The sequence below is a fragment of the Ailuropoda melanoleuca genome, chromosome 12, assembly GCF_002007445.2.
Source record: "Ailuropoda melanoleuca isolate Jingjing chromosome 12, ASM200744v2, whole genome shotgun sequence".
Taxonomy (NCBI): domain Eukaryota; kingdom Metazoa; phylum Chordata; class Mammalia; order Carnivora; family Ursidae; genus Ailuropoda; species Ailuropoda melanoleuca.
The window spans coordinates 46,701,491-46,713,293 of NC_048229.1; the positions used below are offsets into that span (position 1 = coordinate 46,701,491).

At 35.2% G+C, this 11,803-nt stretch overlaps 1 protein-coding gene across 1 annotated transcript in view; it reads right to left on the minus strand.

Annotated features, from left to right (window-relative positions):
• The window catches only part of ITFG1 (integrin alpha FG-GAP repeat containing 1), a 306,253-nt gene that overhangs the window by 193,485 nt on the left and 100,965 nt on the right, over positions 1 to 11,803 (minus strand). Inside the window, exon 8 of the mRNA XM_034638036.1 lies at positions 8,685 to 8,766. Within this exon, the coding sequence (XP_034493927.1) occupies positions 8,685 to 8,766 (82 nt within the window). The remainder of the gene's footprint in view (positions 1 to 8,684; positions 8,767 to 11,803) is intronic.

Below are 11,803 nucleotides of genomic sequence, written 5' to 3' on the forward strand. Positions count from 1 at the left end.
ATTCTCCTGCTTCTTTATTGCTGTGACTGATAGCAGGGAATTCCCCTCAAGTGTCATGTATCAAAGAGGAATAAATTTCACTGTCTTTCCTCTTTCCAAGGCTGTATGTATCTAGAAGGCCTAAGAACAGGCAAGATCCTGCAATAATCACTTTCCTACTACTGTGGCAATCAAATAAGGAAGAGAGAAATGCCTGGTGAACATCACAGGGCAGTTATATGGGTTGCTCCACTTACCACAAATTCATTCTACTAATTGGGGTAGGCTTAGAGAGACAAGTGCCCCAATTAAGTCGTGGGATATATTAGCTTAAGTAGTAAAAATATCACCTGTTAAATTACAAAATAGCAATGTAATAATGTAAAAATAATTATCCTACAGAATTTTTAAGTACTTTAAATTTAGCATCCAAAGGGTAAGTTATACATTCTAATACCTTGCATCATGAAAAAAAAATAATAAAAGAACAGTGTAGTTTTGAGAATACAGAATGTCATCAGAGGTATAGCTTTACTAAAAACACCTCAGACCTAGAAGGGCAAGAATCTAATATATATACAAACCTGTACATAAAGGCTTCAGGGATTTTGGGTTCTAGTTTTTCCTCATGCATGTGTATCTTAAAAGAAATGAATACAGCTTTAATGCTGCTTTGAATGCTGAGTATGTATAAAATCAGGACTCTGAAGCAGCAATTTTATAATTTGTATATAAATTACCATTTCCAATCAAAAAGCATTCAAAATATTTTATCAGAATCACATCTGGCATCCATGACTCACCAAGATAGATGCCTCAGTCTTTGCTAGAAAGTAGAAACTCAGAGAGTAATCACTTTTGCTATGGCAACCACTGCAGTGCAGTCACCACAGTGACACGGAATGGGACCAACTGGACTTAGAATATTCTAAGAACATCTAATCACTTTATATTCCACATGGCAGTGTGTCAATATATAAATTATCTCAGTTTTACCAAAAATTTATAACAGTATTGTCTTTGGTGGGATGGGGCAGGTCAAGAGGAGGGAAACAAAGGTTCAGCAGGTTAGAGAGAAAACTGTGTAAATTGGTTGCTTTTACTTTGATCATGTCAGACTAAATTGGCACTAGAAAGACCCCCCAAAAATATTGAGAAGCTATGCAAATACTGTAGTTTGTTTCAGTGTTAAATAATAAATACTACAGATAATACATGTCAGAATTCAGGAATTAGAAAAACAGAAATATGAGGACTAAGAATAAAAATTTGTAAGGACCCAGGATGTCTCCTAAAATCAGCACCTATCTTTTTTAGAGATTCAGAACACTTTTTAGTTGAAGCACTTAACTTTAATCAAAATGAGCAAAAGTAATGTTAAATCAGTCCTCATCATAGAAATGACACGTAGATGTTCTGGTTTAGTAGGATTATGGTTAAAGTTATTTAAGATATGCCCTAAATTTGGGCTCAATTCTTAAAAACCAATGAGTTAAATAAACAAGAATATATTTTCATTTAATTGAATTATTCATTCAAAATTATTCATTGAGTACAATATGACTGGTACTGCTCCAGGCATGAAATATAGCAGTGAACAAAAGACACCAATGGAGTATATTCTAGTGACAGTACATGAGTAAAATGTACAGTATGTCAGACAGTGATAGATGCCACGGAGAAAAATAAAGAAGGAAAGGAGATAGGTGTGCTGGGGGGAGGGGGTAAAATTTACATAGAGTGATCAGGGAAGGTCTCCTGGATAGGATATTTCAGCAAGACTAGAAGGTTATCAGGGAGGGACCCATGAGAAGAATCAGGAGGAAGAGCATTCTGCAGAGAAGAATGAGCAAAGGCAGAATCCCTCAGGGGAAACAGTGCCTGGCCTGTTTGAAGAATACAAAGAGGCCAGTGTGGCTGGAACACGGTTACATTTACACTATTAGGAAGAAAGGTGGGATACTTTGGGCATGTACTCCTTCATTTACTCACCATCCATCTTCTAAAAGGTATTTAAAGAAGGATATACTGATACCCAACTCTGTCTCTCTAGAGTTTGTATCTCCCATTTGTATCCTGTTTTAGTGTCTGACAGACACCTCGAACTTTACAGAATTCCAAATTTACTCTTCCTACTCCTTTTCTACCTTAGTGAATGGTGCCACCATCCAGACAGTTATTCAAGCCCCAAACCTAGAAGTCATCCTTTCTTCTTCTCTTCCCTCCAACAACCAATCCGTCAGCAAGTCCCGTCAACTTTGTCTCCAATATCAAAATATGACTGCTTCTCCTCTCTCCTAACGATTGCTGTGGTCCAAGTCATCATGTCCTTTGCCTGGTTAGTTGCATATCCTCTTAACAAGTCTCCTTGAAACTTCCAATTACATCTACAATAAAATCCAAACTCTTAACCTAGGTCCACAAGGACCCAAAGACCTGGCCAAGTGCCAGCCTTCTTTTTGTTCTTCAACATTCACTTAGGTGTTATCTCTATATGGAACACTCACCCAAGACCTCCTGTGACTTCATTTAAGTCTTGGGTCAAATACGACTTCCAATCAGCTATGGAAAACAGCCCTTTTTACCTCCTATTACAGTACTTTATTTCCTCTTAACTCTCACCACTTTCTAAAAATAACTTACTAATTTAATTCTTGTCTTTTCCCCCTCAATTGAATTTTAATTTCATGAGGGCAGGGTTCTTGTATGCTTCACTTGTGGTATATGCCAAGCAGCTAGAATAGAGCAGTCCAAATAGTAGGCACTCAAAAAATATTTTTGAATAGATTAACCTCTTGTACATCTTTCAGTATAAAACAGGAAGGAAACTGAATGGAAAAACAACTGATCACTACACAATTTTAAAAAATAAACTATTTGATTGAACTGATAGTCTGTGTCATAAACTTCAAAGGAGAATACAAGTATTACATTTCAAATTCCTGAATCCAGGAATTACATCTACTTTGTCCATACTCCATATGTTGAAGCATTCTGCATTTGTATCTACTTAATACATTTTGACTGGTGATGAAAGTGCTATGATAGTACATTTAAGAGAGAGTATCTGAAACCTCAAACACTTCTCTGAATTCAACTGGAATTCAGTGCTACTTTTTGATGAAAAAACAAATAAAGCTACTTAACAAAAGAGCAGCCAATTTCCAAGTATAACAGACAAACAAATAAATGCCACTATTAAGTCTCTGGAATAAAAGGCAGTCTTAAATGGCTCATAATGAGACCAAGCCCAGAAAACATAACACGTAGGACTTTCCCCTATACAATCTCTTTTATAATATAATTGTCATCTGTCTATTTGAGAGCATTTGATTTTCAAGATTCCTTTGTAAAAGAGAATATGAACATTCAATTCTCCATTAGCATTCAGACTAAACATGGAATTTAAATTTCCATACATGGCTCATCTGATTTACTTTTATTACCAGATAAAGCACTAACAAGAAACAATTTTCATTTGACAGATTGTTATTGAATATACCTAATTGAAAAACAAGAGAAAGCATAAATGCCATGTTATTTTGAACTAAGCATTTCAGCTCTACCATGGTTAATTGGGAATTAAAATCTGAATTTTTACCAAGCAGCATAGAGACTTCATAAAATAATTTGATTTTGGGGTTTCCCTCTTTTTAACCTTCACTTTAATAAACATCATTGATTATTTACTGGGCTAGGCAATGGGGATATTCAATTTAATAAGATTGGGTCTCAACCATCAGTAACACCATCTATGTTAATAATGTTCAAGGATGACCACGTTTTGTATTTTCATCAGCCCCTTTATTTCTTCTAAAATTATTTAGATGACTGACTGACAATTCCCAGGTTGCACCAACATGCCAGGTATTCTCCCTTCACTTGAAGAACAGAGTGTGATCTTATGATGATCTGACATACGAGTTCGCATCAGATTTAGATATACAAATTTATGTATTATGAGATTTAAAATGATTCAATTTATAGAAAATGCTAACATTCTATTAAGCTTTCAATTTTCCCTTTAGTTTTGTAGCTTTTTATTGATTTCTACTACATCTGGCATTGCATACAAAATTAATGTTTTCTCTAAGACTGGTTATAATTCTATTTGATAGAAAAAAAGTACGTTATTTTTCTTGACTTTTTTGTCCTATGTAATTTAGTAAAGAGATACCACCTTATCTGTAGAAATTCTAGAATACGGTACTCTGATCCAACTCTAACATATAGTTTAAAAGGGTTATACAGTATGATAAGACACAAAATATGTTTTCTAGAAGATGACTGCTTAACTATTAGAGGCATATATGGATTGCAGATCTCTCAAGTACCTCATCTGACAAACCAGTAGCTGCCACTATTTATGAGCTGATTTCTAAGGTTCAGAAACTGCTAAAGAGTTCTACAAACAATATCTTTTGGGTCACTAGTGCCCTTATAACCTGAATGCAAAGGCCTTTTCTTGTCATAATATCGTCAGTGGTTTTGGACCACCTTTTAGTCCTTCTTTTTCTCTTACTCCTCTGTCAAGCTATTTATACTCTCTTCCTTGGAGGGCACATTGGGTCTTGACTTCTTAGCTCTTGGAGGACTTTTAAACTTGCTTTGCTTTATTCCTGAAACTAGGTTTCCTAAATGTTCCAGCTTTGTTGTCTTAGTATAATTAACATGCTGACTCTAAAGTCTCTCTAAAATAGTCAAACCAGCTTTCTCTTCTAATTACCTATCTCTATGAAGGATGGTAGAGAAAATAATTCTTTCAGTCATTCAGAGGCTTTTTTTTTTTTTTAGCTCTCTAGTGTTAAACCAGTCACTTAATTTACTAATTCTTTGCAATGTTTCTCACACTTGTCCCTTCCATTTACTGACAACGTTAGTGCACGCTTTTACCACTTCAGACCTGACCTGTCTCCTGACTGGTTTCTATCCCTAGAAAAACCAGACTTTAAATCTGCCTCTCTTTTGATAACAAACATCTCAGCCATAACAGAGATTCTAATAATTTCCCCCTGAATTCCTATTCCATATCCCAGAAGCAATACCTTCTGCATATCCCACTAGACCAGAAGATTTTTACTTTCTGAAGTTAATGCAAAAAGATAATAACAAAAAGATGTTCAGAATTGTTCTACTACGTCCTAATGCTTTCACAGAATAAAATTAACATTTGTTCGTCTGCTATCATTTGGTAATCCAATGTGTTCTCAGTCCATTTTTATGTTTTTATATTTTTACAGAAAGTCTATTCAAGCCTAAGTGGTTTATTCACTAGTCACTAACCACACCCTGTTTTTATACCTCTACATATTTTTAGCCAAACCTCAGAGTTGTTTCAAAGTCCAGTCCAAAATCTCACCTCTTCCATGAGTCTTCCTACCCTTTCTCAGCCCAAAGTGATTGGATTTGCCACAATACTTTGCATCTTATCTGTGGCATTAATTCCGTAATTAACAGTGAAATATAGTCTGGTTTCTCTTCTATTGTGGCAGTTGTTACTTTATTCTTGCACTTTTTACAAATTTGTCCTTTGGTTTCCCAATTAGACTATGTATTTCTTAAAGGCAAGGACCTTACATTAAAATCTGTGCTTTTTTACATGGCGTTCAGTACAATATTTGAAACATAACAGAGGTCTAACTTTTGCATTTTATTTGTAGGAGTTAAAGATCTTGTTAAAATTAAAGATCTTGTTAAAGTACATGATGCCTTCTAAAGAAGTTCATCCAACTCAGAGGATAAGATCAACTATACATGAACTTAGAAGTACTGTGCCAAAAAAATCTAATGACACTTTAGGTATATACTTTGGTTTCTTTCTTGCCATTGCTGACTATTATTCCTCCATAATTTACTTTTTCATTATTAAATTAATATATTAATCTAACCACATAATAGAAAATCTGAAAAACAGGAAATAAGATAACCTAGTAACCTGCTTTCATGTAACCATTACTATCGGTTTGATATATTTTTTTTTTTTTAAGATTTTATTTATTTATTTGACAGAGAGAGAGACAGCCAGCGAGAGAGGAAACACAAGCAGGGGGAGTGGGAGAGGAAGAAGCAGGCCCCCAGCAGAGGAGCCTGATGTGGGGCTAGATCCCAGAATGCCGGGATCACGCCCTGAGCTGAAGGCAGACGCTTAAGGACTGAGCCACCCAGGCGCCCCTGATATATTTTTTTTTCTAATCTTTTTTTTAAAAAGATGATTCCACTGAATAATGTATTGCTCTGCTCTTCTAACAGAATCTTCATAACCATAATTTTCATTGGCTTTATAATATCTCATGGAGTTTTATNGGCCCTGAGCTGAAGGCAGACGCTTAAGGACTGAGCCACCCAGGCGCCCCTGATATATTTTTTTTTCTAATCTTTTTTTTAAAAAGATGATTCCACTGAATAATGTATTGCTCTGCTCTTCTAACAGAATCTTCATAACCATAATTTTCATTGGCTTTATAATATCTCATGGAGTTTTATTTAGCTGATTTCTGGAATAGTATTTCTTTGTCTTATTAAGGAAATAAATAACATTTACCTTGAATAATTATTCTGTTGTTTTTTTGGCAAAGGCTCCTGATTTGTATGATTTCAAACCACCCTACCCACCTCCCTTTGGCTATACCAGAATAGCCTAAATTTAAAGTAGATTTTTAAAATTAATAAAATATTTTATGTTAGCAACTAAAATTTCATCATAGATGTAAGAAAACTTCTGTTCCTAGACAACTTCAGTGAGCTTAAACCCTCCTTTCTGGTATAGGATTCTTCCTGCGAGCTTGATTATTTTATTCAAGTATGTGCTTTTTTTTTTTTTAATCCATTGTTACCCATTTGGTAAATGGTGAATTTCTGAAATAATGCTGACTTCCTGGCTGTCAGTCTCATCTCTTGGCTTGGTTCTGAGAGGGAGAGAGACAGACAGAGAGAGAGAGAGTGTGTGTGTGTGTGTGTGTGTGTGTGTGTGTGTGAGTGTGTGAGTGTGTGTGTGTAAGTGCATTGGGAGCGGAAAGTTGAGGATGGAGGGCAGGATGCAATTCACAGATGTATTCAGATGTACAGAAAATGTATATTTTGTATATATTAGTATCTGTAACCTTATTCAATGTCATCTGCTTTTTTGGACTCATTAGCAGTTTTGTTTTTTGATAATACCCAACTAAAAATACATGGACTTTTAAAAAGACATTGTGGGATATTTACTTAAAGCTTATTGATATATTGAAAGTGTTTACTGATATGCTACCTAAAGTCATTAAAAATAGTGGGATATATAGTTATGTTTCTTAATGGACTGTATCCTATATTCTGCACATTTAAAATGTACCAACATGTAAATGTCTATGTTTACGGTAGAAGAATTTAAAAAAAATTAAGTAAAGCTACTAATAATTTTGTTAAAAACAAGACACTTTATCACACAAAACACACAATTGTAAAACAAGTAACTTCAATTTGGACTTTGTTTTTTCCCAATTTGGAGACTCTTAGCCAGAGGTTAAGGGAGGTATATGTGCCCTCTGAGAATTATATAATGCATATATATTTGTTTTTTCTAGAGAGAGACCTGTAAAAGTATTTGTCATCAATCCAGCTAATCAAGTCAGTCAGCAAATTGAAAAAAATAATTCCATATATTCTATAACTTGACTATTTGCTTATTATAAATCAGGCACCAGAAATCTGCTCAAAATCAAAGTAATATTCAACATAATGAAACTAAAATACAGTACAACATAGAGATGTATGTTGATGTTTCCATCAAATAACACTATTAAACCTGCTTTAGCTGCCTATCTCTATGACACTGAACAATGAGTTGATTTAGTCAACTGAGCAAAGAGCAGTAACAGTAAAACTAGGCAAGTCCGATGAAAAGACTCCTACAGTAATTTCTTGTGATCTTACTGTGTGCTTGACACTGTGCTTTACTCACACTGTACTATTTACTGTAGTCTTGTGAGGTGGGTATGATCGTCACTGTCACTTTATCAATGAGGAAACTGAGGACTCTGGACATGGCGACATGTCATCTGGATTCTGAGGAAGAGGCTGAGGTGTTTATTGGCAGAATGAAGGAAAAGTAGGAGGGGAGTGAGGTTCAAACTCTTAGATGGTGGTCATCTAGACTACTTTCCCATCGAATACTAAAATCCTTTCTAATAATAAACGACAAATGGTGAAGGAGCCATACATGTTTTGGAAGTTCCTAACCAATGTGAACTTGATTTATGGTGTAGAACCTTATGGAAAACAGAGATTCATGTATTCTCATGTGGCAAATTCCTAATATATCTATTCTTCTTTGGAATTAAGATGGAAATAAAAACGGTTTTTAGTATTCAAGTTTCAAGAGGTCAGGTTAACTCCAATTTTTTTTTTTTGTTCCATAACCTAGACATATATGAAGACTTCAGGATAATTATTACTTGATATTCTCTAGAAAAGCCTCAACAGACTTCTTTGTTTTGCATGTTACTCCTGCAAACAGGAGTATTTAAGTTTAAATTATACTTTAAACATAAATGTCATAAATTGCTCCTTATATTAAGGAATTGACCACCTACCATGTATAATACTGGAAAAGGCATCTTTTAAATCTTTAATAGTTCTGAAGACAATAAAATTATATTCAGGTATGGGAAATTAATATGACTAGGTTAGAGAGAGGGGTAGCATTTGAAAGATGAAAAGAATCTTACCAAAGTCTGCAAATGCGGACTGTCCGACCACCATCATATTTTGAGGTTTTTCAAATATAGTACTGACAGAGAAATTTCCATCCTGTTAATGGCAGAAAATTTTGGGTTAGACTATCATAATTCATTCGTCAAGTGTTAAAGAAAGCATTTAAACTGAAACAGGGAAATAAGTAATTTAAGGCTTTTGTTGTACTATAGAAAAATTATTCCACTTTCCTGTAATACCTTTATCATAAAAAAAAAAAAAAGAAAGAAAAAGAAACTGTTGTGAGTTGATAAAGATTGCCTGGAGTGCTTTTCTTGCTGTCCCTCCCAGCTTTATATGCTTTACTAAAACTTCGTTATAATTTCAGACATAATGAGTGTCTTCTACTTTCCAGTACCATGGAAATAGTAGTATATTTGGTATATTCTTCATATTTGGTAATATAAAGAAGTATAAAAAATTGTTCCTACTTTAAGGGAGCTTATAGTCCAGTTGGGAGATAAGATATGTCAGGAAAATAGAATTTCTGAAGGTAACATACACAAATCGTACAAGTAAGTAGCAAAGACACTACGTTTTACAGATATCAAAAGAAGATTTCTGTTGGGCACAATTAAGAAAAAATTGAGATCCAACTGAAATGAGAATTCCATTGATCCTTAGAGAGCTAATTCTTCAGCAATTTAAGTTTATGTATCATTGAGAAAAGGGAGCAAAGGATTAAGACAACTGGCACGTAATAACCAGGGGTGGCTAAGCTAAACAAGAAAGAAAACCCATTGGAGATCTTTTGTTTCAGTTACTCTTTCCAAAATGGAGAGTTACACATCTTACTTATAAAAATATGCATTTCTTTAAATTATTCTTTCCTTTCTGTAATTTTAGATGCCAACACCAGAAAAATCAGCCAAAAGAGTGAATTTGGGGTTTGGAGCACTTAGTTCTTTTTTTTTTTTTTTAATGTTTTTTTATTATATTAGTCACCATACAGTACACCCCTGGTTTTTGATGTAAAGTTCGATGATTCATTACTTGCATATAACACCCAGTGCACCATGCAATACGTGCCCTCCCCACCACCCATCACCAGCCTATCCCATTCCACCACCCCCCTCCCCTCTGAAGCCCTCAGTTTGTTTCTCAGAGTCCGTAGTCTCTCATGCTTCATTCCCCCTTCTGACTGGAGCACTTAGTTCTATACAGGGCTCTCTTCTTATCACCAACATCTCTATGCACTATTTGACATACTGACTCTGATTACTACATACTTTATATAGACAGCTATATGTTGAAAAATATTTTAAAAATTAAATATTTTTTCCCCTATGGACACTGCAGATTTGCGAGTTAATTTCTTAAGAACTCCCTTCTGATATTTACAGAGAAAGGCATTGCTGCATTGAAAACATGAAGACCAAATGCTTGAGGAATATGAGTAAGTGGGTAAGATTTGTCTTATGACAGGCAATTTTCCAGACATTTTAACACTCCATTACCTGCATGCAGAAATATGTTTCTCCTACAATTACTGAAGTATCTGATATACTTTCTGAATGATCTTTCTATAGAAATCTTATTTACATATTGTCTTAAACCTTATGAATCCCCTCCAGCGTTACTGATACCTGAAATTACATTACAGATATATCAAAGGTGCCAAAGTTCTGACTGAAGTGTCAAGTGTTTTTGCATTTTAGAAAGATCATAGCATTGGGTACAGAGTGGACATAATGGTTCTAGAATGAATGTAAAAATCTCTTTAAAAATATATCAGCTNTAAAAATCTCTTTAGAAATATATCAGCTTCATGTAACAGAAAGTGGAATGTCAACCCATTACACTGATTCAAATGAACAAATTACCCCAGTGAAATTGTTAAACTTAGTAAATGTACCTAGAAATATTTCTGGATATAACCTCATGATGTATCTACATCAAGAAACATAGGGTACTTCCCAGGTGATGCCCTTCCATGTCTAAGATGCCACATGAACCCTGAATCTCAACAGAAGAAAAGCAATACTTCCTTCCAACCACTGGTGAAAGAGAATATATTCTTGGTATCGTCTGGTAGAAAGGGCACTAGAAAAGGAAGTTAGATGACAGGGGTTCTAGTCCTGTTTTCATTGGCAAGTTGTGTCGCTTTGGAACAGCCACTTACTGCTCTAGGTCTCAGCTCTTAACTGTTTAATAGGGGATAAATGTACTGTCTACTTGAGGGTTCTAGAGAGGATCGATGCAATGATAGATTAGAAACTATTCTGCAAAATGTGAAGTTATCAGGCATTTACGTGATATTTTTATAATGGCAGTCCTGTGCTTATGAGCTGCAAGTACTTTTTTCATGGTATTTCACAAGAATACACTGCATTCTATCCCATTCTTTATCATGCTGTTCTTACTGGCCTTCACTGTATCCCTACAATCCAAAGTGGGGATAAGTTACTAGGGGTTCTGCTGCAGTCATGTCTTTTGCCTTTCCTTTTGCCTATCACCACATGAAATGACCATACAATGAATGACTTAAGGGTAGAAATTTTAGAGACAGACTTCCTAGTTCAACTTCTAGCTCCACTTTGCTAGCATTCAGATCTGAGTAAGTTAGCTCTAATCTAAGAATCTGTTTACTTATCTTGAAAATGTATTTTTACAGTTTTTGTGAGGATTAGTGCGATAATCCATATAAAGTGCTTAGTAGAATATATGCACGTAGTATGCATTTAGTTAACATTAACTATTATCACAAGTAGGAACACTAGTAGTAATACCACTATTTCTGCTACCAAAACTACCACCTGCCATTGAAGCAGCTAACCCACTGCTGGAAACTACCTGCCATTTTCTGCCAACCACAAGTGCAATGTTGTAACAAGTATCTTTTTGTAGATGACTACCTATGCTTTGGCCCACATGGGTTTTTTGTTGTTGTTTTTGTTTGTTTTTTTAGAGACAGAGAGAGAGACAGACAGAGAGAGGAGGGGCAGAGGAGAGGGACAGAGGGAGGAGAGGGACAGAGGGAGGGGAGGGGCAGAGGGAGAGAGAATCTTAGGCAGGCCCCATGCCCAGTGCAGAGACTGATGCAGGGCTTGATCTCATGATCCTGAGACCATGATCTGAGCTGAAATCAAGAGTT